Below are 25,418 nucleotides of genomic sequence, written 5' to 3'. Positions count from 1 at the left end.
TTTAACAGGGGCATGTAATTACAATTCTTGATATAATATTTCACAGCAGGGCCCGTTCCTGTGCCCACCGAGAGTAACTGTGAGGACTTATAGTGTTGTGGCACCAGCACCACCACCACCACCACAACCACCAAAGGCCCAATTTTTCTACCACTGTTCAACAATGGCATGTAATTACTGGCAAATTGGGCCTTAGGCACTGCTGGCAAATTGGGCCTTAGGCACTGCTTGCTGATATAATCGTTCACAGCAGGGCGCTCCTGCGCCCACCAAGAGTCACTTTGAGGGCTTACAATGTTGTGGCAACACCAACACCTTGTTCCGCCATTTATGAAGAGCATATAGGGCAGGCCCCTACTTTCAAACATCCAACTTACAAAGGTCTCCTACTTGCAAACGGAAGGAGACAACAGGAAGTGAGATGAAAAAGACGTACGGCAAAAAAAATTATACAGGGGTGATAACCCTTCCCTATGTTTTCCAAAAAGCTTAAAAATAGCTTTTTTGACTGGAGCTACACTTTAAAAATGTACCAGTTCAAAATTACAAACAGGTTCTACTTAACACAAGAAACCTACACAGTCCCTGTCTTGTTTGCACCGCCTGTATACTGCTGTTCTGAGTATATAGGGCCTGGGGGCCACACGCCTTTCCTTTTTTTTAAAATATGGATTGGGTACGGGGTTCCCCTTAATATCCGTACAAGACTCAAAGGGGCTGGTAATGGGCAGGGGGGGCTACCCATGCCATTTTTCTCAATGATTTTCATCCATATTGCCGGAACCAGATATTACATTAAAATGCAAGCAGTTTTAAATGACTTTTTTTTCTGTTAAATGTCATTTTGTGCAGGGACTGTTCTAAACACGGGAAACACGTGGCACTTCACAGGCATACTATAGACACCCCCCCAGGCACGATATTTAAAGGAATATTTCACTTTTTTTTTCACTTTAATCGTCATTAAAATCAGTGCTCCCGAAAAAACGGCAGTTTTTAAAAACATTTTAGGCGTTGACACATGTCCCATGGGGCAGGAGCCAGGTCCCCAAACCCTTTTTAGGACAGTATCTTGCATATTAGCCATTAAAATTAGCACTTTTTATTTTGAATGTTTGAGTCCCATAGACTTCAATGGGGTTCTAAAGTTTGCAAGAATTTTCGATCCGTTCGAAAGTTCTGGTGCGAACCGAACCGGGGGGTGTTCGACTCATCCCTAATAGAGAAGACTGGAGTCTGATCAGGTCCACCTGAAAAACTGACAGCCTGTGTTTCATCAGTTCAGTCACATTTTTTTAAAGAAAAAATGGATCAGTTCAGATCAGTTTCTCATCAGGTTTTTATTAGTTTTACATCAGCTTTTTTACATCCACTACCAATGGAAAAACAGGGGCAAAACAGACCATTTTATCCGTTTACATGTTTTTCTTCCATTCTGTTTTTTAAAACAGAAGAAAAATAGGGCTATGATCTGTACCAAAAAAACGGATGTTGACAGACGAGGATGTAAATGGATGATCATCCGTTTTTTCCATAGAGATGCACTGATGTCCGTTTTTCACCCGTCAATGGATGGATCAAAAACAGACAAATGAAACTCTTGTGTCAAAGAGGCCTTAGGGTGTCATTCCAGTGCACTTGCTGAAAGCAAATTTCTGAGTGGCAGGGCCTGCCTACTATAATCACCTGATCAGTTCCAGTATTATAGTATAATAGGAAAATGTTCCCAACTCTACTTCTCTTTGAGTGTGCAGAATGTCTGCATGTATTGAAATGATGAAATTGATTTAGTGCAGGAGATTGCTGGTGATGCCTGGAATTTGACCTCAAACTCTGAACTCACTTCTGGGAAAATGAATAAGCCAGGTATAGTTCTATGAAGTATTGCAAACAGTGTACTGTTGACATAATTTAAAAAAAGCAAAATTCAAATATTTTGGCTTTTTTTTATTTTTTATTCCAAGTTTGCCACAGACTGAAAGTTGCATTTTAACAGCACTTTAATGGCAATTTATTACAAAACGTAATTTATATATGTGATTCGAGATTGGAGTTAGCTGAAATGTGTGAGGACAAGTTCCTGTCTCATGCGATAAGCTTCTGTCTCCACCGTTTCCATATTGTTACAGTCCTCTTCGGCCTCCAGAGCAGTACATCCGGCTTCACACCAGATGTCCAGGCCATGCTGTAGTGCAATGTTGTGTAATATGCAACAGGCCAAAACAATCTGAGATGATTTTTCAGGAGAATATTGTAGTGTAGCCCGAGAGCCATCCAGACAACGAAAGCGGTGCCGCAGAGCGCGCTGGGTGCGCTCCATGACACTGTGAGTAGCCGTATGGGCCATATTGTAACGGTATTCTTGGGGACTCTCGGGAATCTGCACTGGGGTCATCAGCCAGGGCCGCAGAAGAAAAGAGCTATCAGCTGTAAAAAATAAATTAAAAAAAAGAACAAATACTGTGAACAAGAATATAAAAAACTTTTATTAGTGGAGTATTTAAATTGTAAACATTGTTTACTTGCATAGACTGGGATTGGGATTGGATTAGACCCTTCTATCCTTGACCCTGCTCTGGATGTATGCAGGCTGCAATAATAAAAGCTTGGCACAGGTTATGTCCTTTTCAAACTCTATTAAAACTGTTTCAATACTATGGGGTTGATTTACTAAAAGAAAATAGACTGTGCACTTAACAAAGTGGAGTAAAGACCCATACACACTATTAGATTTTCTGAAGATATTTGTCTTCAGATTTACCAAAACCATGTAGTGCAAGGGCCTGCCTGATTGCATACAAATTGAAACTCTTAAGGTTTGACATCATATTATATGGTTTTGGTAAATCTGAAGACAAAAATCTGCAGAAAATCTAATAGTGTGTATTACACTCTGCAGGAGCAGTTGCTCCAGCGCTTAGCAAATGAGGTAAAGTTTCACTTTGCAAAGAACACCAAATCACGTGCAAGGAAAAAAAAAACCCAGCATTTTTGCTTGCACATGATTGGATGATGAATGTCAGAAGAGCTTCTGCTCATTTACTAAGCTCTGGAGCAACTGCTTTCTTTTAAATCAACCCTCATCTGTGTTCCTTTTAGATAATTCTCTTGCTTTCTGTTTCTGTGACCATCATGACTGGCACAGGAAATGAAGAAAATCATCCACAAGGGGGGAAAAGGTAGATAGATAGATAGAAATAAGTTCCATTTTAAAATAAAAAATTGTTAACCCAGCAAAAAAGCAGCAATACTCACCTCCTTTTCAGAGATGTCCCTAAAGACTTACTGCTCCCTCCTCCTGCTGCTGGTCATCCCGGACGGGGGGGGGGGGGGGGGTGAACCTTCTGCTTAACCTGGAGTTAGCCATTTGTCTCACCAACCAATTACAGTGACTGTTTGCTGTGCAATTATATCATCTAAAAGTGATTGTAAACTTTATTTTTTTTTAAATAATAAAACATGTCATACTTACCTGCTCTAGACAATGGTTTTATACAGAGCAGTCTCAAACCTCTGCCAGCACTCCTGGCTCTTGGGATTAAATTCAGAGCCACACTGACTGCATATATAGGCACAGACATAGGATTTGATTTACAGCAGCAGGAGCCAATGGCTCCCACTGCTATAAGTCTGCCCTGTAAAAGGGAACTGCACCCCCTCCCCTTTTATATATACTTTAAATTTATTCTTACCTAATGCTGGATTGTCCTCAATTCACATACTCACCTGTTTCCCTAGTCGCTACCTTCTTCCCTGATGTCTTTGGAAGCTGGCTGTCTCTTCTGGGTTCAAGCAGCCAGTCTCTGATGATGCCCATATTTTATTAGACAGAAAAAGCAGAGCACAGCATTCTCACCTAGGTGAGAATGGAAGATGGATTGGTGGGTCAGAATATTGTGGGGGATTTCAGAGGAGCAAAGTTAACTTTTAGTATGAAGGTCTGACTAAAACTTGTCATAGCAAAGTTCATGGGCCATATACAGACTGGGCACAGACGGGCATAACTGGGACACAGAGACTGTTTTCAAGACTAACAGCAGTATCTATTGTTATGCACAGAAGAGTAAAGCTGGCCATATATGGATTGAAATTTGCACTATTCATCAGGGACCAGCCGAATTTCGATCCATGTATGGGCAGGGTGGTTTTACAGAAGGCAATTGGTTGTACCAAGCCTATTGGATTTTCCTTGCTCCATCAGCACCACCAGCTATAGCCGGCAGTGCTGATCAGTCTAGTCTGACAGCAGATAAGTCTCCCAACTGTCAGAATTAGGGATGAGCTCTGGTGTGTTCGCACATTCCACATGCAGAGCCCGCCAGGAAGTCGGCGCAGCACTGCGCTAATCACAGGCAGTGAGACATTGCCCGATCTCTGCAGCCACGCATCGTGGCAATGTCTCACTGACTGTGATTAGCACAACGCTGTGCCGACTTCCTGGCGGGCTCTGCACATGAAGTATGCGAACACGCCAGAGCTCATCCTTAGTCAGAATACAATACCTCAGCAGGGAGGATTAACCATTCACAACAAGTGTGTGGATAGGGGAATCAAGTATTTTTTTTTTCCGTCCAACCCAAAAAAGAAAAAATCTCATGTATGGGCTGCATAACTGTGATTCCAAAACGAACATTGAATAATCCCTCAAAAGAGCAGCATTGGACAGAAACGCATATGCAAGAAACATCTATTTCTTGACGTATACAGGTAACAATTGAATTTAAGGCACACAGGTATGCAACATTCACTTCTTGGAATCTCACCCATATAACAAAATATTAGGTTCTCCTAGATCTTCTGAATTTGACTTACCCAGCATCCAGCCCTCCTTGTGCATTTTTGTCTCAAATAAACAGGAGAGCTCGGATTGATGAAGGACAATATTGTCCTGCGTGCTGCCTGGTCGTTGGGTTTCAGCCCACAGTAGAGCCCCTTGAGCATCACAGACTAGAAGACAGTTCAAAGAATGCAAACCCCTCCTGTTTACATATGACAGGTCCTCCGCATTAGGGGCTTTGATTGTTACATGCGTACAATCTACAACTCCCAGAACACCAGGAACCCCAGCTAAATTATAGAAGTCATCCTTTAGCTTCTGCACTGAAGCCTCCTCATGAGGGAAACTTATGAACTGCGAGGCTCTTTCCACCAGGGCTTCGGTTACGTTGGTGACGCAGCGACTCATGGAAGCTTGGCTGATCCCTATAGTGTCTCCCATGCGTGTCTGAAATGATCCTGAGGTGTAAAACCCAAGAGCGGCCATAATCTGGGTCTCTGGGCTGATCGCTCTGGAGCGTTGTGTTGGTCTGGACAGGCTTCCACCCAAAAGCTCAACCAGATAGTCGATAAAAGGACGCGGGAAACCATAAGTAGAAAGCAAGTATTCATCCGTGACATCATCCAGTCGAAATCGGTCAAGTGTGCGGTGTCCTCGGCCATACAGCAGTAGGTCACAGTCCAGGATAGTAATGGCAATGGCCATGTTTAAAACTACAAATGGACCATCAAAGCGAAAACAAATTCCTCAAAGTAGTCTGACGCATCAGGAATTGCTGCAAAAAAATAAAAAGAACAAAAGCAGACTGAAGATTGTGTGTTTACTGTATTTATTGTTAATAAATCCATATCCAAGAAAAAAGCATCATACATGTAAGGGCAGCTTTGTTAGGAAAAATTCTGTCTAGGCAAACTACATACATTGTAAGAGAGAGAAAGGGAGAGAGGAGATGAAAGGGGGGGGGGGGGATGGGGATACAGATATATAGGGGGAAGGAGAGTGAGGAGGAGAGAAGAGAGAGGGAGGAGTGAGAGAGAGTAGAAGAGAGGGAGGGAAAGGAGGAGGGGTGGAGAGAGGGAGGGAAAGGAGGAGGGGTGGAGAGAGGGAGGGAAAGGAGGAGGGGTGGAGAGAGGGAGGGAAAGGAGGAGGGGTGGAGAGAGGGAGAGAAAGGAGGAGGGGGGGGGAGAGGGAGAGAAAGGAGGAGGGGAGAGGGAGAGAAAGGAGGAGGGGGGGGGAGAGAAAGGAGGAGGGGGGGGGAGAGAAAGTGTAACGGTCGTCCCCAGAACCCAGTGACTCGTGGTAGGCCTGCCCACGTTGTCTCTTCGTTTAGAGCCAATAGGTACCCATGGGCGCGCGTTGGCGCTGACGAACGCTTACGTTTAGGTACGAACGGGCGCACGCGGGTGCGCGGTATGGTGAACGAGCGCACGCGGGTGCGCAAGGGCTCGAACGGGCGCACGCGGGTGCGCGGGCGCACGAACGGCTGCACGATCTTGCACGGGCACGCTCAGACTGACCGTGCGACCGTTCTTGGCGCCCAAAGGGCTATTTAAGGAACCTGTTGCAGTCTCCCGGTGCTGTCCAGTCTACAGCGTTCCCGTGAGTTTGTCTCTGTGTAACCTGATTGTTCCTGCCTCTGATCTACCCGGTTTGTTCCTGTTTACTCCTGCTTGCTGCCAGCCCTGACCTTCGGACCTCCTGACCACGCTCCTGCCTTCTCCTTCGGTACCTCTGCTGCCTGCCTGTTGACGACCCGGCCTGTGTTTGACCCTTCTGTTTGCCTGCTGATCCAGTTGTTTCCTGTGACCACCGCTGCCTGTAGCCAGCCGTTCCTGTGCTCCAGTCCTGCACCTGCTGCCAGCCGCTGACCTCCTCTCAGCTGTTCCGTTACCATCCTCTGCAGTCCAGCTCCAGGGCCTACCAACCATCACGGACTTGGCACTTGTGCCCTCTGACCTCTAGAGTCCCTGTTCTCACTCTCAGGGGATCTCGAGCCAGAGGTCCACGAGAGGCCGCTCCCTGCACTTTGGGCTCCTTCCACCAGGTACGTGACAGTACTGGACAGCCATGTCCGAGCCCTCGCAGGGAGCCTCTCCTATGGACGAGCTCTGCCGCCATCTTGCAGGACTTACTCAGGCGGTAAAGAGCCTACAAGAAGGCTACAGCCAGTTGGAAGAACGCGTCCAGGCCCTGTCTACCTCCACGCCAGCCGTCTCCGGGACTCCTGCTGCACCTTCTGTGATGATGTTGCCACCAGAACCCAGGGTACCTACTCCCGAGAGATTCTCCGGCCATCGGGGAAGTTTCAGGGCTTTCCGTAATTCCTGTGAGCTTTACTTTGGGCTTCAACCAAGGACCTTCTCCCTCGAATCCACCAAGGTGGGATTCGTTATCTCCTTGTTGTCTGGCGAACCCCAATCCTGGGCTCACCGTTTATTGGAGAAGAAGGATCCATCCCTTAACACTCTGAGCACCTTTTTCCTGGCCATGTCCCAACTTTATGAGGATCCACAATTATCTGCCACCGCAGAAGCAGCTCTACATTCGCTGCAACAAGGCCGTAGGCCCGTGGAGGACTATGTAACGGAATTTAGGCGTTGGAGTGCCGACACAGACTGGAATAATGCAGCACTCCGCTACCAGTTCCGTATGGGACTTTCAGAACCCCTGAAGGACGAGTTAGCCCGAGTAGGCACCCCCGAGACCTTGGAAGCGCTTGTGGACTTGTCTATCCAAATTGACAGACGCATCAGAGAGCGTCGTTTGGAACGCTCCACTACCTCCTCTCGTCCAGTGTGGATGCTACCCCGGGTTTCCAACCCCTCTCACCCAGCTTCTTCCAGTTCTACCACAGTGCCCCAGGATCTTCCTGAACCCATGCAGCTGGGTCTGCTCAGACCCTCCTTGACGCCTGAGGAACGCCAGCGCCGTCGGGCAGGAAATCTCTGCCTATACTGCGGAGAACCAGGACACTTCGTGCGCACTTGCCCAGCTAAACTCCGTAAGTGCCTTTCCATGTACCCTGTCCCCACCGTTGACTTTTCAAGTAGTTCCTCTCATTTGACTTTACCCATTCTTTTGCAGCTCCCAGGAGGGAATATCCGAGTCAACGCAATTATTGATTCGGGAGCCTGCAGCGGATTCATTGACCTGACCTTTGCCACAGGACATAACATCCCTCTTCGGCCCAGGGCAAAGGGTCTTTCTGTACATCTGGCCGATGGGTCAACTCTCAAATCCGGCCCAGTAGTTCAAGAAACCTTGCCGTTACTTACCACCATTGCCGGGATCCACCAAGAATTACTGAGCTTGGATGTCATCACATCCCCTTTATTTCCTGTCATATTAGGCATACCTTGGCTAAAGGCCCATAACCCCCAGATTGATTGGACTACCGGAAAGGTAACTTTCCTCTCTCCCTACTGTCTCCAACATTGTTTGCCGGAAACCAACCAAGCCTCTTCTTCCTCTTTCCTCTGTCTAGAGATAGACGCAGAAGCCCGTCAAGCTGTGCCCCCAGCCTACCACAGTTTTTTGGATGTTTTCAGCAAGAAGGGTGCTGAGGCCTTACCCCCTCACAGGCCATACGATTGCCCAATTGAACTGCTCCCAGGTGCAGAGATTCCTTTTGGAAGAATTTTCCCTTTATCAGAGACAGAGTTGGTAGCCTTGAAGACCTATCTGGATGATAGTCTGAGAAAGGGATTTATTCGCCCTTCTACCTCCCCGGCTGGCGCAGGAATCTTTTTCGTGGAGAAAAAGGACCGATCTTTACGCCCCTGTGTGGACTATCGGGCTCTCAATAAAATCACCATAAAGAATCGTTACCCCCTGCCACTCGTGCCTGAACTATTCCAAAAGCTGGGGTCTGCAGCCATCTTTTCCAAGTTGGATCTTAGAGGGGCCTACAACCTTGTTCGTATTCGGAGTGGAGATGAATGGAAGACCGCTTTCCGTACTCGCTTCGGCCACTTCGAGTACTTGGTCATGCCTTTTGGCCTTTGTAACGCCCCCGCCACGTTTCAACATTTTATAAACGATGTTTTGAGAGACTATTTGGACCTATTTGTTATCGTGTATTTGGATGACATCCTGATCTTTTCTCCCTCCCTGGCGGAACATCGGGAACACGTCAAAAAGGTGCTGTCCCGTCTTCGTCTTCATGGACTATATGCTAAACCAGAAAAATGCATCTTTGAACAACGCAGTATCCAATTTCTTGGTATGATCATTTCAGTAGACGGCATCGAGATGGATCCCCAAAAGATCGCAGCCATTCGAGATTGGCCGGCGCCCACAGACAGAAAAGGGGTGCAACGGTTTATTGGTTTTGCGAACTTTTACAGGAAATTTATTAAAGGATTCTCCACCATCATTGCACCTATTACTAGTCTGACCAAACAGGGCTTGAAATTCCAATGGTCTCCCGAAGCCCAAAAGGCTTTTTCCACACTAAAGGACCTGTTCGTTTCTGCCTCCATCCTTAAGCATCCCGATCCAACCTTGCCATACATCCTGGAGGTTGATGCCTCCGAGATAGCGGTCGGGGCGGTGCTTTCCCAAAGACATGGACCAAGATCTCTTTTGCATCCGGTGGCATTCTTTTCCCGTAAGCTTTCCGAGGCAGAAAGCAACTACGATGTTGGAGATCGGGAATTATTAGCCATCAAGGTGGCCCTTGAGGAGTGGCGTTATCTGCTGGAGGGAGCAGCCCATCCAATTCTTATCTTCACGGACCATAAGAATCTGGAATACTTGAAGTCTGCCAAGAGGTTAAAACCCCGTCAGGCCAGATGGGCACTTTTTTTTTCCAGATTCTTTTTTCATATAACCTACCGGCCAGGATCAAAGAATACGAAGCCGGATGCCTTGTCCCGTATGTTTAACGAACCCGAAGCCTCCCCACATCCGGACACCATCCTGTCATCAGGGAATTTTCTCTTGCTTCAAGGAAGCTTGTTGTCCCAGATTAAGCAGGCATCTGCTAGCACCATTCTGCCACCCGGCATCACCCTCCTGGCCAAGGACGGACTCCTCTGGTACCAAGACAAGATCTTTGTCCCTCAGGAAGTGCGGGTCCCCGTCCTCAGTTCTTGTCATGACCACTCGTTGGCAGGCCATTTCGGAGTCCATAAGACCTCGGAGTTACTCCAACGGACATTCTGGTGGCCGCAATTAAGGCCGGACTGTAAAAAGTATGTGGAGGCATGTATCACCTGTATTCAGAATAAGGGGAGCAGATCCAGGGCGTGGGGTTTGCTAAAGCCACTTCCGGTCCCTGATAGACCTTGGCAGATGTTATCAATGGACTTCATTGTAGAACTTCCTCTTTCCGAAGGCTTTTCCACAATCTTTGTGGTTGTGGATAGATTATCAAAGATGGCCCACTTCCTTCCAATGAAGGGCACCCCTTCCGCCTCGGAAACAGCCGGGATTTTTATCAAAGAAATTGTAAGACTGCATGGCATTCCTGCAAATATCACTTCGGACCGGGGAGTGCAGTTCACATCCAGATTCTGGAGAGCTCTTTGTGGAGTCCTGAAAATCGATCTGTGCTTTTCTTCCGCCTACCATCCTCAAACTAATGGACAAACTGAGCGAACTAACCAAACTTTGGAACAGTACCTGCGCTGTTTCTCTTCGTTCTCCCAGGATGATTGGGCCCCCTTACTACCCTTAGCCGAGTTCGCTTATAACAACTCCGTTCACTCGGCTACGAAACAATCTCCGTTCTTCGCGAACTACGGTTTCCATCCCTTGTTCCTGTCTAACGAGTTTCCGGAATGCTCGGTTCCTGCAGTTCAGAAGAACCTTGACTTCTTTAGGTCCAATAATAAGCTCCTACAGGAAACCATGACTAAGACTCAGAAGTACAACAAGGAGGTGTTTGACAAGAGAAGAAGGGGAGAACTTAACCTCAAAGTCGGGGATCAGGTCTGGCTATCCACTCTAAACCTGAAGTTGGCATGCCCTTCCAAGAAATTGGGTCCAAAATTTGTGGGCCCTTTTCCTGTAGTTAAGAAGGTGAATGATGTGGCGTTTGAGCTAAAGTTGCCAGAAACCTTCCGGATTCACCCTGTCTTCCACGTGGCTCTCCTCAAGCCGGCCGTCCCTGATCCCTTTGTCAGTCGGAAGATGGCTCCACCAGAACCCGTGATCATTGATGGGGAGGTCGAGTATGAGGTAGAATCTATCGTAGATTGCAGGCGAAGACGCAATCAAATTCAATTTCTGGTGAAATGGAAGGGGTACGGGCCTGAAGAAAACTCGTGGGAGCCTGAGTCCAATATCCATGCCAGGAGGCTGATACTTTCTTTTAAGAGATCTCATCCGGAGAAGATGGCACAGTTGGGCATCCGGAGGCTGCCCCTTGGGGGGGGGGCAATGTAACGGTCGTCCCCAGAACCCAGTGACTCGTGGTAGGCCTGCCCACGTTGTCTCTTCGTTTAGAGCCAATAGGTACCCATGGGCGCGCGTTGGCGCTGACGAACGCTTACGTTTAGGTACGAACGGGCGCACGCGGGTGCGCGGTATGGTGAACGAGCGCACGCGGGTGCGCAAGGGCTCGAACGGGCGCACGCGGGTGCGCGGGCGCACGAACGGCTGCACGATCTTGCACGGGCACGCTCAGACTGACCGTGCGACCGTTCTTGGCGCCCAAAGGGCTATTTAAGGAACCTGTTGCAGTCTCCCGGTGCTGTCCAGTCTACAGCGTTCCCGTGAGTTTGTCTCTGTGTAACCTGATTGTTCCTGCCTCTGATCTACCCGGTTTGTTCCTGTTTACTCCTGCTTGCTGCCAGCCCTGACCTTCGGACCTCCTGACCACGCTCCTGCCTTCTCCTTCGGTACCTCTGCTGCCTGCCTGTTGACGACCCGGCCTGTGTTTGACCCTTCTGTTTGCCTGCTGATCCAGTTGTTTCCTGTGACCACCGCTGCCTGTAGCCAGCCGTTCCTGTGCTCCAGTCCTGCACCTGCTGCCAGCCGCTGACCTCCTCTCAGCTGTTCCGTTACCATCCTCTGCAGTCCAGCTCCAGGGCCTACCAACCATCACGGACTTGGCACTTGTGCCCTCTGACCTCTAGAGTCCCTGTTCTCACTCTCAGGGGATCTCGAGCCAGAGGTCCACGAGAGGCTGCTCCCTGCACTTTGGGCTCCTTCCACCAGGTACGTGACAGAAAGGAGGAGGGGGGGGAGAGAAAGGAGGAGGGGGGGGAGAGAAAGGAGGAGGGGGGGGAGAGAAAGGAGGAGGGGGGGGGAGAGAAAGGAGGAGGGGGGGGGAGAGAAAGGAGGAGGGGGGGGGAGAGAAAGGAGGAGGGGGGGGGGAGAGAAAGGAGGAGGGGGGGGGGGAGAGAAAGGAGGAGGGGGGGGGAGAGAGAAAGGAGGAGGGGGGGGGAGAGAGAAAGGAGGAGGGGGGGGGGGAGAGAAAGGAGGAGGGGGGGGGGGAGAGAAAGGAGGAGGGGGGGGGGGGAGAGAAAGGAGGAGGGGGGGGAGAGAAAGGAGGAGGGGGGGGGAGAGAAAGGAGGAGGGGGGGAGAGAGAGAAAGGAGGAGGGGGGGAGGGAGAGAAAGGAGGAGGGGGAGGGAGAGAAAGGAGGAGGGGGAGGGAGAGAAAGGAGGAGGGGGAGGGAGAGAAAGGAGGAGTAGGGGGGAGAGAAAGGAGGAGGGGGGGGAGGGAGAGAAAGGAGGAGGGGGGGGAGGGAGAGAAAGGAGGAGGGGGGGGGAGAGGGAGAGAAAGGAGGAGGGGGGGGAGAGGGAGAGAAAGGAGGAGGGGGGGGAGAGGGAGAGAAAGGAGGAGGGGGGGGAGAGGGAGAGAAAGGAGGAGGGGGGGGAGAGGGAGAGAAAGGAGGAGGGGGGGGAGAGGGAGAGAAAGGAGGAGGGGGGGGAGAGGGAGAGAAAGGAGGAGGGGGGGAGAGGGAGAGAAAGGAGGAGGGGGGGAGAGAGAGGTGAGGGTAGAGAGAGAGAGGGAAAGAAGGAACGGAGAGAGAGATGATGAGAGGGAGGAGAGAGAAGGAAAGAGAGAGCAGGAAAGAAGGGAGAGGGGGAGAGGAGGAGGTAGAGAGAGAAAGATGGAAAGGGGAGAGAGAGAGAAGGAGAGAGAGAGACGGAAAGAGAGAGAGAGAGAGAGAGAGACGGAAAGGGGGAGAGAGAAGGAAAGAAAGGAGAGAGGAAGAGATGGAAAGGAAAGGGGGAGAGAGAAGGAGGTAGAGAGTAGGAATGAGCCCCGGTGTGTTTGCATGGAACATGTGCAAAGTCCGCCAGGAAGTCGGCGCAGCGCTGCTCTAATCACAGGCAGTGAGACATTGCCTGATCTCTGCAGCCGCGCATCAGGGCAATGTCTTACTGCCTGTGATTAGCGCACCTCTACGCCGACTTCCTGGCGGGGCTCTGCACGTGGTCCATGCGAACATGCCGGAGCTCATCCCTAGTAGAGAGAGAAAGATGGAAAGGGGGAGAGAGAGAGAAGGAAAGAAAGAAGAGATGGAGAGGGGGAGGAGGAAGAGAGAGAGAGAAGGAAAGAAAGGAGAGAGGGAGAGAAGAGGAGGAAGTAGAGAGAAAGACGGGAGAGAGAAGGGGATGGGGGGATATGGATAGATGGGGGGCCCTATGCAACCTACCTCAGTGTTTCTCCACCCTGTCCTCAAGTACCCGCAACAGGCCATGTTTTTGGAATTTCTCTTAGATAAAATAGCTGTCCAAAATACCAAGCCATTCACTGTGATTTAAAGCACCTGTGCAAGATAAAGGAAAACCTGGCCTGTTGGGGGTACTTGAGGACCGAGGTTGAGGACCACTGGCCCACCTAACAGGGCCTGGGGGGGGGGGGGGGGATATAGATATAGATATACATGGTTGTAAAGAGGCTTGGCACTGCTCCAGGGACCCCACTGATCTCCTGAGGACACTTTTCAAATGGGGACAGCGAGTTCCCAGCAAGCAACAATCTAAGAATTGGGACTTAATAGTGAATGTACTACATGCTCATGCCTGGACCTTATTGTATATCTGGGGACAATAATATTAATAATAACGAATATAAATTATATGATATGATGGGGGGGGGGGGGGGGCGGTCAGTATACTCACACTGTTCCTATATATATAAGTGATATGGAAGGAGCGGGGGCGGTCAGTATACTCACACTGTTCCTATATATATAAATGATATGGAGGGTGGTCAGTATACTCACACTGTTCCTATATATATAAGTGATATGGAAGGGGCGGGGGCGGTCAGTAAACTCACACTGTTCCTATATATATAAGTGATATGGAAGGAGCGGGGGCGGTCAGTATACTCACACTGTTCCTATATATATAAGTGATATGGAAGGGGCGGGGGCGGTCAGTATACTCACACATCTCCTATAGACAGCCCGGGGGAGGAGGGATCTGTGACCTCACTCTATCTGACCATACACACCAGCAGATTCGGCTTCACTCGGACTAAACGGCAGACGAAATAAATCTTTCCTCTCCCTATCTATGGTCAGAGGATGAGAGTTTATCTGTATTCATGACTTAGAGCTCGTTGGGAGGATGTTTTATTTTTCTCATGTGTGGAATGTGCGGTCTGGAAGCAGCAGCCGGCTTTACCTTCCATCAGACAGCAAAACACAAACAATAATGGCGTCCCCGAGGTCTGTAGGGGGGACGTGATCCTGGGGAGCCGAGCAGTGCCGGGCTTGGAAGGGACATCCGCTGAGGGACGGCTGGGTACAGAGAAGTGGAGTAGCCGAGGCTGTGCGGGTGAGCTGGGCCCTGGCCGGGCCTCCATTACCATAGAGAGGAGGAGGAGGAGGAGGTGTGTGGAATGAGAAGAGGTGAGGTGATCGCTCATACAGGCCTCATATACACTGGCTGACCTGTGTGTATTCATAGGACCTGGGCAGGTACTGATATCCTTCACATCATCAGAGGACTTCAATAAACCATTCTGGGGGTTTGGACCCTTTAAAATGGGCAGACCCTAATTCTAGAAAATCATGCAGCAGGTTAATTGTGAGTTTAATGAAGAAAGAAGTGCAAAAAGTTAGATTGTGAACAGGCGGGCTTTTTTTTATTGCTGAGGGGACATGCAATGCTGCTTCAGCAATGAAATACACTTATATACCGGCCTGTTTGCAATCCCCTATGAGCATGCGTGGCTCAGTTTTCAAGGCGGCAGAAGATTGGCACCTGAAAGAAGCCAGGAGAGGACACCCGGGGGGGCACGAGAGAACCCCGGGGTAGATGACATCAGGGAGGGACCATGCTTTTTAGTACCACTTTAAAGCTGACTTCCACCCAAAAATGGAACTTCCACTTATCCGGTTCCCTCCCACCCTCCGGTGTCACATTTGGCATTTTTCAGGGGGAGAGGAAACCTGTGTAATACAGATATTTGCTCCCACTTCTGGATGAAAGATCACCGCAGTATTCGCAGAGATCTATGCCATGTCCGGCACCTCCTCCACCTACAGCACAGCCAGCCAGCCAAGTCTGTGAGGCCATCGTATGACAGCCTCTCGTGATCGCACCACCTGCAGCGCACACTGTGATCCTCCGCATGCTGCTGGCCACAGATTGTGGTAAAGGGCTAATCAGTGGCTTTACCAGGTGATCGGCTGTGTCCAGTAAAGATGAGCTCAGGCATGTTTGCAGCTCCACATGCCTGAGCCTGCCAGGAAGCTTACACTGTGCAGCGCTAATAGCAGACAGCAAGACATTTCCCGGTCTGTGGCTGCACAGAACAGGAAATGTCTCACTGCCTGCAATTAGTGCTGCACGGTGTAAGCTTTCTGGCGGACTCAGGCACTTAGAGCTGCGAACATGCCTGAGCTCATCATTGGTGTCCAGTCACAGCTGATCACCAGGTAAACCGCATGAGGAAGGGAGAAGAGAGCCAATCACCGGCTTGTGTAAAAGGGACATCTACTCTGATGATCAGGGCACTGATTATCCATGCCTCCTCAGTGCCCACCAGCACCACCTCATCAGTGCACATCAGTGAAGGAGAAACATTACCTGTTTGCAAAATTTTAGAATAAGCCATGAAAACATAAACCCTTAAAAAAAAAAAAATCCAAAAAAAAAACAAACAAAAATGCATAGCATACTAGCTCATTATGAATTACTTACCTGAGATCAAAGCCCCTGCAGCAGTCCTCGTTTGCCGCTCCAGTGACTTCCGGGTATTGCGAGCTCCGGCGCTGTGATTGGCTGGAGCCACGATGACGTCACTCCCGCGCATGTGCTCCGGAGCCACCGGTAACGGCACAGTACAACTGAGACAACGACACATACCTGCCATTGCTTCAGTTCGCTTAAGTGCGCATGTGCCGATGACGTCGGCACATGCAAATACAGGCATATCTCCTAAACCGTGCAGGTTTAGGAGATATCCAGTCTAGCTACAGGTAAGCCTTATAGGCTTGCCTGTAGTAAAAAGTGGTTGTAAAGGGTTTAAAAACACTTTAATTATATTTTCAGCTTATGTTCACACTATTACGATGCGGGAACCAGCGCGATCCCCAGATCAGATCGCAGTGTGAATTCGGACAGGAATTGGATTGCTTGTGTGTCAACACCCATGCGATCTGATTCCAGTGAAGGGTAAAATGAAAAGGTTCTTGCAGCATTTTCATGAAAATTCAATGCGAGTTCAGCCATACAAACTGTATGGCTGAATTTGCATCACACAGACACGTGTGATCTGCACAGCAATGCGGTGCGAATCGCATGCAATATCTGTGTTCGCAATAGTGTGAACCCGACTCGCGCTTTTTTTGTTTATTTAGCAAAAAATAAAAAACCCAGTGGTGATTAAATGACACCAAAAGAGCTCTATTTGTTTGAAAAAGTGATAAAATTTACTTTGGGTACAGTGTTGCATGACTGCACAATTGCCATTTAAAGTGTGACAGTGCTGAAAATTGGCCTGGGCAGAAAGGGGGTAAAAGTGCCTAGTAGGAAAGTGGTTAAGACTAGGGATGAACTCGAGTCCAAACCTGTCTGAGTTGTCAAAGCTGATCATGGGAGACATTTCTGGCCTTATACAGCCACATGCATTCAATGCCTGAGTTGTTAATGATTGGCTGTGACATCTTGCCACACATCGGGCTTAGGTGTGCTGGGACGCTAGTTGTTGCGTGGCCTCCTAGCAACCATTGACTCCTCCCTCGCCACTTTAAACTACCAGCTAGGAGATTCCAACAGCGGAACATAAACTAAGAGACAGAAACACTTGCTGACACCATTACTCACAGGCCACATTTGCGTAGATACAGAATCTTCTGGCCATCAACTGATTGTGACTGAGACACTGGTTGCTAAGGCGATGGATCAGGTGTACAGCCGACAGCATCCTAGCAACCAGTGATGCTGTGCTTCCGAGGCTGAACATGCACTGACATAAGTGTCCTCGGTTTCAACCTCAGTGCTGCAACCCCAGGAAGAGCTTCCAATAAATGTATGTAAATTCAATATGAACTCCCTGGTGTGTATTTTGCCTGCTGTTTAGATGGATCCAGATGTGCCCATAGACAGATTATATACTCTGCGTACATTTAGGCTCAGTTCAAATTTGCAAATAGAGTCTAAATTGACAATTGCGAATGGGGTTGTTAACTGTAGAATAACCAGTGCAGGTTTATGGTTATAGTAGGTAATCACTGAAGCAGCGATTACCTGCTGATTTTTTTTATTTTTTTTCCTTCAGATTCACCAAAACCATATAATATGAGGTCAAACCTTAGGAGTTTCAATGTGTATGCAATCAGGCAGGCCCTTCTAGGTTTTGGTAAATCTGAAGACAAATATCAGCAGAAAATCTGATCGTGTGTATGGGGCTTAAGCCTTTGTTTGATTTGCAACTGCCATGGTGCTGCACATGTGATCAGTTATGATTCTTGACAGATTGGTTGATAGCACAAGCAAATTTGACTGTTGGCATGCTGGGAATGTAGCTTGCTTTTTCTTTTTTTTCTTTTTTTTAATTGATGGGTTTTGTTCCGTTTTAAGATTTCAGTTATCAAAAAGGAAATAAACAACTGACAAGAATTCCAACCATTCTGTACGCTCTCCTAGATAAAATAGAAACGGCTATAAATGGATCTGAGCAGCTTTTATTCAAAAAAATATGTTATTTGAAAGTTTCTTGTAAATGACATTTGACTCAAGTTCAAAAAAAGTTATTACACCAGGATAAGGTGACAGTTGTTTATATATATCTGAATCTAATGAGATTTGAAAATTGCTGTCCCGTGGCTGAAAGTAAAGATAGGTAACTCTGTCTCGGTTGCTCTGTCCCACCTCCCTGTTACACAATAACAAAGTTTGTTTTTTAAATAATTTTTTTTTTTTTTAATAGTGTTGCAATCCAGCTCTCCCTGATTCCTGAAAACATAGGGCTTCCCCTACTGACTCCTGGGGTGTCCACGTCACACATCCCATGTGTTGGTGCTTCAGTGAGGAGGTGCATGTGCACTAGGGGGCGACAGAGATTTTAGGGATCTCTCTTGTGGGTGGAGAGCAGAGCTGAAGCCATCTTACTCTACCTGGTTCAATTTTGGCCATGGTGAGTCAGCATCCTGAATGCGATTGGTTGCCTTTTTTTCTGTAGCACATTGTAGCTGTTTTATACAGTCTGCACCAGTTCATTAAATGTTATGTTGGCTGATATCATTGATAGGAACTTTAGGGCCCTTTCACACTGGGCGGATCCATTTGGTGGAATTCACTTGCTCATTGGGACATTGATCTGCTGAGCAGGCGCATTACAGGTCCATCTCCGCTCACAGTGCTGAGATGGACCTGTCAGAGCCCCGCTCTCCTCTATGGGGAGATGAGAGGAAAAGGGACCGCCTGTCCGTTTCTATCTGATCCGCCAGACGGATGGAAAATGGGACCACGATCCATCTAGTGGACAAGATCGGATTGGATAGCAATGGGTGTCAGCGGACATGTCACTGCTGACATCCGCTGATCCATACAGGAGACTAGAGGGTCCTATCAGGTCCGCCTGAAAAATGAACAGGCCGACCTGATTGGAAATCCTGCATGAAAGGGCCCTTAGAGCGGTACTCTATTTGTTTACAAAAAAGCTTTGGCCTATCTTCTCTTATAAAAAAACTGTTGAATAAAGTTACTTGAACTAAAAATGTTCTAAAAATCCTGGGTGAATTTTGCACCTTGTTTTAGCCATCTAGCAGCGGATCCTTTCAGGGGCCAGGACTGCAGCAGATTGATGATGCCAAGACGAGGAGAGCGAATGGCGTGGGCACAGATTGCACCTCCTGGAAGAGACGGCAGCAATGGACACATGACAGCAGAGTTAAATGATTTCTAAAGGGGTTAAAGCGGAGTTCCACCCTAAAGTGGAACGTCCGCTCATCTGATTCCACACCAAACCCTCAACCCCACATTTGGCACCTTTTGGGGAGGCGGGAGAGGATACCTCTTTCCAAAAAAGGAGACTTTAGTATCACTTGAAATGTGGTAGTAACATGTCATCTTGCATTGTATAACGGGACATCTTCCTGAATGCCCATAGCTTTCTCAAAAGCCAGGGCCCATAGTCATTACACAAGAAGCTACCCTGCAGGTAGGGTACCCCCCCAGAAGCCCCTGTCCCATTTGGGTCTGTGACAAAAGCCATTGCACCGAGCAGGTATTTATAACACGTATTTTTTTTTTTTAATTCCTTTACAAACACAACGTTTCTTTAGATGGTTGAAGAAAAACATATAGTTACATAGTTTGAGTTTTTGGAAAGGACATTGCTTATTTCACAGTCCTTTCTGCTATGACTTTCATGTTTTTGTATTGTTCTTCCATATTTTTGTTAATGCAGCAAATCGAGATATTCTGTAGAATAGATTAACCACTAGAGGGAATTGTGTATTTCATGGCATTCATTCACTAACGCTTTCTCCTTAAAAACAGTTAACTGAAGAGATATCAGCCATGCAGAGAGTGAGTTGTTTGTAATACATCAGCAGAATTTGCCTACTTTCATTGAGACAGAGCAGTAAATTAAACCTCTGCACTGCAAAACAGGGAGGAGAGTCTGAATATGTAACAAGCAATACGGGAAACCTGCACAGAGAACATATGCAGGGTGCCATTTCTGAAGTCTGCATTTCAAAGGCTAGTTACTTGCCTGGTATGCTTCTTCAAAGGTTCCATGCAGATTAGGAGCTCTGACTCTACTCCCTGCTCGTTCTCCCCTTGAGGTATAGTGTGCTTTTGTGTTTTTGGGAAAGTTGACTTTGTTTTTTATTCTTCTGGCCAGGCACATTAAATCACCCTATTCCCCCAGTAGGGATGAGCTCAGGTGTGTTCGCATGGACCACGTGCAGAGCCCACCAGGAAGCTGGCGCAGCGCTGCGCTAATCACAGGCAGTGAGACATTGCCCGATCTCTCTCTCTCTCTGCAGCCGCACATCAGGGCAATGTCTCACTGCTTGTGATTAGCGGAGCACTGCGCCGACTTCCTGGCATGCTCTGCACGTGGTCCATGCGAACACGCCTGAGCTCATCCCTAGCCGCTGGCGGTAATCGAAATGTATAAAATCTGACAGGCTGGTTGTACCCAAATCGATCAAAGGATCGACTTGAGTATCATCATCCTGCCCATACATGGATCGGATCTCAGATGGTTTATCAAGAATTTTGACCTGAATTATGGCCTGCTTTAGGCTCCGTTCATGCTATGGCGTTCTGTATCACGGGCAGAATCACTGCAGATTGTGGGACACCCTTGTGATCCCAGTAATTTTCGATGGCACGCCAATCGTGGTGCAATTTTGCTGCAATTGTCGGCCGATGAATCATTGTAAAGTCATACAAACAGAATCACGGAAAGCCGGTAGCCCAAAAGAAGAAATAAACTATTGACAGAGGTTCCAAACTTTCGCCAAAGTAAAACGAAATGGCTATAAATGGCTCTGTGCGGCTTTTATTCAAAAGAAAAGATGTAATTTACAGATTTCTTGTAACTGATATTATTTCAAAAGTTTTTACACCAGGATATAGTTATAATAAGTTATAATTATCTAAGTCTAATGAGATTTGACAGTAAAGATTGTTACCTTTTTATTGTTGCTCTATCCCACCTCCTTGTTACACAATAAAAGTACCGTAGGTTTTTTTTTTTTTTTTTTTTAACAATTCCTATTTTTATTTATTTTTATAGTGGTGTGTTCAAACACTTCCTGATTCTTTGCCTAGGCTTAGAAAAACATAGGGCTTACCCCGCTAACTCCTGGGCTGGCTAAGTCACACATCCTAGAAGTCAGTGTTTTGTTGAGGGGGTACATGTGCAGACATGCCACAAATCTCTGCCAAGTATTGTGGACCTTGCCCCGTGGAATCCCCTTCAACACACAGCCAAAATGTCTAAACCGCTGGCAACAAATGTTAGTACACCCCTAAATGAAAATGTCAAAATTGGGCCCAATTTGCCATTTCTCCCTCCCCTGTGTCTTGTGACTCGTTAGTGTTACAAGGTCTAAGGTGTGAATGGGGAGCAGGTGTGTTAAATTTGGTGTTGTCGCTCTCACTCTCTCATACTGGTCACTGGAAGTTCAACATGGCACCACATTTTTGCTTTACATAAAGATGGCCTAGGCCAGTGATGGCGAACCTTGGCACCCCAGATGTTTTGGAACTACATTTCCCATGAATGCTCATGCACTGCAGTGTAGCTGAGCATCATGGGAAATGTAGTTCCAAAACATCTGGGGTGCCAAGGTTCGCCATCACTGGCCTAGGCTATAAGAAAATTGCCAAGTGCTGAAACTGAGCTGCAGCACGGTGACCAAGACCATACAGCGGTTTAACAGGACAGGTTCCACTCAGAACAGGCCTCACCATGGTCAACCAAAGAAGTTGAGTGCACATGCTGAGTATCATATCCAGAGTTTTTTTGGGGGGAAATAGACGTATGAGTGCTGCCAGCATTGCTGCAGAGGTTGAAGAGGTGGGGGGTCAGCCTGTCAGTGCTCAGACCATACAGTGCATCAAATTGGTCTGCATGGCTATCATCCCAGAAGGAAGCCTCTTCTAAAGATGATGCACAAGAAATCCCACAAACAGTTTGCTGAAGACAAGCAGACTAAGGACATGGATTACTGGAACCATGTCCTGTGGTCTGATGAGACCAAGATAAACTTACTTGTTTCAGATGGTGTCAAGTGTGTGTGGTGGCAACCAGGTGAGAAGTACAAAGACAAGCGTGTCTTGCCTACAGTCCAGCATGGTAGTGGGAGTGTCATGGTCTGGGGCTGCATGAGTGCTGCCGGCACTGGGGAACTACAGTTCATTGAGGGAACCATGAAAGCCAACATGTACTGTAACATACTGAAGCAGAGCATGATCCCCTCCCTTCAGAGACTGGGTGGCAGGGCAGTATTCCAGCATAACAATCCCGAACACACCTCCAAGATGACTGCTGCCTTGCTAAAGAAGCTGAGAGTTAAAGTGGTTGTAAACCCTTACAAACCACTTTGACCTACAGGTAAGCCTAGATTAAGCCTAGATTATGCGATGCATAGTAGTCCATTATGCTTTACCTTTGCAGGGAATCAAAGAGAAAGTAAACCCATCAGGAATTACTTCCTCTTTAAAGTGATGGACTAGCCAAGCATGTCTCCAGACCTAAACTCTATTGAACATCTGTGGGGCGTCCTCAAACAAAAGGTGGAGGAGCACAAGGTCTCTAACATCCTCCAGCTCTGTGATGTCATCATGGAGGGGTGGAAGAGGACTCCAGTGGTAACCTGTGAAGCTCTGGTGACCTCCATGCCCAAGAGGGTTAAGGCAGTGCTGGAAAATAATGGTGGCCACACAAAATATTGACACTTTGGGCCCATTTGGACATTTTCAATTAGGGGTGTACTCACTTTTGTTGCCAGTGGTTTAGGCATTAATGGTTGTGTTGAGTTATTTTGAGGGAACAGAAAATGTACACTGTTATACAAGCTGTGCACTCACTACTTTACATTGTAGCAAAGTGTCATTTCTTCAGTGTTGTCACATGAAAAGATTTACAAAAAATGTGAGGGGTGTACTCACTTTTGTGAGATAGTATGTGAGTATGTATGTGTATATAATCTATAAATTTTTCAGGTTTTATTGAACCAAGAGAAACAATAACAATCCAGTGTCAATACCAGTGTGGATTTTATTTAACCACCTCCCGCCCGCCCTATAGCCAAATGACGGCCTTAGAGCAGGCGGGTTCCTTCGCCTGGCCGTCCCTGGACGGCCTTGTGTTTACTTCCACAATGCGCGCCGCCGGGGGCGCGCATCACGGAAGTATTGTATTCTCCGTGTCTCCCGGAGACAGGCAAATACAGATCGCCGTGAACGGCCAATCAAAGCGGCCGTTCACAGCGCGATCGCAGCTGCCAATGGGAGATGATCTCATATGTAAACATATGAGATCATCTCACATTGCCATGTCTCTCCCTCCTCACACAGAGACAGCGTGTGAGGAGGGAGAGCGATCTGTAAGTCAGCCCCAGTGCCATGTGTCAGCCCCAGTGCCATGTGTCAGCCCCAGTGCCATCTGCCAGTAGTGCCAGTGCCTAGCGCCAGTGCCGCCAGCGCCAGTGCCACCCGTCAGCCTCAGTGCCATCCGTCAGCCCCAGTGCCGCCAGTGCCACCTGCCAGTGCCACCTGCCAGCGCCAGTGCCATCCGTCAGCCCCAGTGCCGTCAGCCCCAGTGCCGCCAGTGCCACCTGCCAGCGCCACCTGCCAGCGCCAGTGCCATCCGTCAGCCCCAGTGCCACCTGCCAGTGCCATCTGCCAGTGCCACCCGCCAGCCCCAGTGCCGCCAGCCCCAGTGCCACGTGCCAGTGCCACCTGCCAGCGCCAGTGCCATCCATCAGCCCCAGTGCCGCCAGCGCCAGTGCCCCCTGCCAGTGCCATCTGCCAGCGCCAGTGCCATCTGCCAGCCGCAGTGCCATCTGCCAGCCCCATTTGCCAGAGCAAATAGCCAGCACCATCTGCCAGTGCCAGCCCCAGCCCCATCTGCCAGCCCCATCTGCCTCCAGTGCCATCTGCCTCCAGTGCCACGTGTCGTCAGTGCCACGTGTCGTCAGTGCCACGTGTTGTCAGTGCCACGTGGGGTCACTTTGTGGGCATTTCCATTGTCCTGGTGCTCCAGGGCCTTCAAAACTGTAATAGGTGGTTGAGAAATAAGATGTGTAATTTATGCTCCTAGAACGCCTGATGGTGCTATTTCAATATTGGGCCTCTGTATGTGGCCAGGCTGTGTAAAAGTCTCACACATTTGGTATCGTTATACTCAGGAGGAGTAGTAGAACGTATTTTGGGGTGTCATTTTTGCTATGTACATGCTATGTGTTGGAAATATCTTATAAATGGACAACTTTGCGTAAAAAAAAAATGCGTTTTCATTTTTTTTCCACATTTTCCCAAAACTTCTGGAAAAAAAATGAACCATTCAAACGACTCAATATGCCTCATAGATTATACGTTGGGGTGTTAGCTTTCCAAAATGGGGTCACTTTGTGGGCATTTCCATTGTCCTGGTGCTCCAGGGCCTTCAAAAATGTAATAGGTGGTTGAGAAATGAAATGTGTAATTTATGCTCCTAGAATGCCTGATGGTGCTATTTCAATATTGGGCCTCTGTATGTGGCCAGGCTGTGTAAAAGTCTCACACATTTGGTATCGTAATACTCAGAAGGAGTAGCAGAACGTATTTTGGGGTGTCATTTGTGGTATACACATGCCATGTGAGAGAAATAACCTATTACATTGAAAATTTTGTGAGGGGAAAAAAAAAAAACAATTCTTCATTTTGCAAAGATTAGTGGGAAAAAGATGACAACATCAAAAACCTCACCATGCATCTTAGTAAATACCTTGGAATGTCTACTTTCCAAAAAGGGGTAATTTGGGGGGTATTTGTACTTTCCTGACTTGTTCGGGTCGCAAGAAATGAGATAGGCCACCAGTACATCAGGTGTGATCAATTTTTTATGATTCGCACCACAGCTTGTAGACTCTATAACTTTCACAAAGACTAAATAATATCCACTAATTTGGGTTATTTTTACCAAAGATATGTAGCAGTATAAATTGTGGCCAAAATTTATGAAAAAAAAATTATAATTTGCAAATATTTTATCACAGAAACAAAGAAATATGCGTTTTTTTTTCAAAATTTTCGGTCTTTTTTCATTTATAGCGCAAAAAATAAAAACCCCAGAGGTGATCAAATACCACCAAAAGAAAGCTCTATTTGTGGGAAAAAAAGGACACAAAATTCATTTGGGTACAGTGTTGCATGACTGAGTAATTGTCATTCAAATTGTGAGAGCACCAAAAGCTGAAAATTGGTCTGGTCAGGAAGGGTGTTTAAGTGCCCACTAAGCAAGTGGTTAAATCACTAGCAAAAAGGCTTGACCCACTGCTGACTCACAACAGTCCCATTCGCTTTAATGGGACAGCTGATGATGCGGCAGTGACCCAACAAAGTGAGGGACATGGCGTCAGCAGGTGAGTGGATGTCCGATAACAGCCGCTGCCATGATGGATCTGAAATGACAGGTGCACTTTAAATGTAAGGACTTATTCTTGCTGGTAGTTAGAACCTTTTAATATTTGCTAACAAAATGACGGTTCCTAGAAT

General features: G+C 47.7%; 2 protein-coding genes across 12 annotated transcripts in view; one reads left to right on the top strand and one right to left on the bottom strand.

Moving 5' to 3' along the window:
* Positions 1-1,934: 1,934 nt before the first annotated feature.
* On the bottom strand, positions 1,935-14,251 carry HARBI1 (harbinger transposase derived 1). Of its 4 annotated transcripts, none has more exons than XM_077461610.1 (3): positions 14,132-14,251; positions 4,813-5,552; positions 1,935-2,427 (listed from the first exon to the last, which is right to left on the bottom strand). In XM_077461610.1, the coding sequence occupies exons 2-3, from the start codon at positions 5,480-5,482 to the stop codon at positions 2,054-2,056; spliced, it is 1,044 nt and encodes a 347-aa protein (XP_077317736.1). In that variant the 5' UTR covers positions 5,483-5,552; positions 14,132-14,251; the 3' UTR covers positions 1,935-2,053. The 4 variants fall into 4 exon arrangements, with proteins under 4 accessions (XP_077317736.1, XP_077317762.1, XP_077317744.1 ...); XM_077461636.1 differs by lacking the exon at positions 14,132-14,251 and adding an exon at positions 13,964-13,982; XM_077461618.1 differs by lacking the exon at positions 14,132-14,251 and adding an exon at positions 13,860-13,947.
* A 106-nt stretch (positions 14,252-14,357) lies between these two features.
* ATG13 (autophagy related 13) overlaps positions 14,358-25,418 on the top strand; it is a 63,050-nt gene continuing 51,989 nt past the window's right edge. For 6 of the 8 annotated variants that reach the window (XM_077461601.1, XM_077461584.1, XM_077461576.1 and 3 more), the window contains exon 1: positions 14,358-14,596. The gene's annotated coding sequence lies outside the window, so the exon portion shown is untranslated. The remainder of the gene's footprint in view (positions 14,597-25,418) is intronic. The other 2 variants (XM_077461558.1, XM_077461549.1) reach the window with 2 other exon arrangements.

This window comes from Lithobates pipiens, unplaced genomic scaffold, assembly GCF_037356315.1.
Source record: "Lithobates pipiens isolate NorthernLeopardFrog02 unplaced genomic scaffold, aLitPip1_a1.2 Scaffold_10, whole genome shotgun sequence".
In the NCBI taxonomy this organism is placed as follows: Eukaryota; Metazoa; Chordata; class Amphibia; order Anura; family Ranidae; genus Lithobates; species Lithobates pipiens.
The sequence above is the reverse complement of the archived record's forward strand: the minus strand, read 5'-3'. Positions and strand labels throughout refer to the sequence as shown.

Excerpts from the sequence above, each read along its gene's own strand:
- HARBI1 (XM_077461610.1), bottom strand. The coding sequence starts at position 5,482 with ATGGCCATTGCCATTACTATCCTGGACTGTGACCTACTGCTGTATGGC. Across the intron at positions 2,428-4,812 it reads CAAGGAGGGCTGGATGCTGG|CTGATAGCTCTTTTCTTCTG; the intron begins GTAAGTCAAATT and ends TATTTTTTACAG.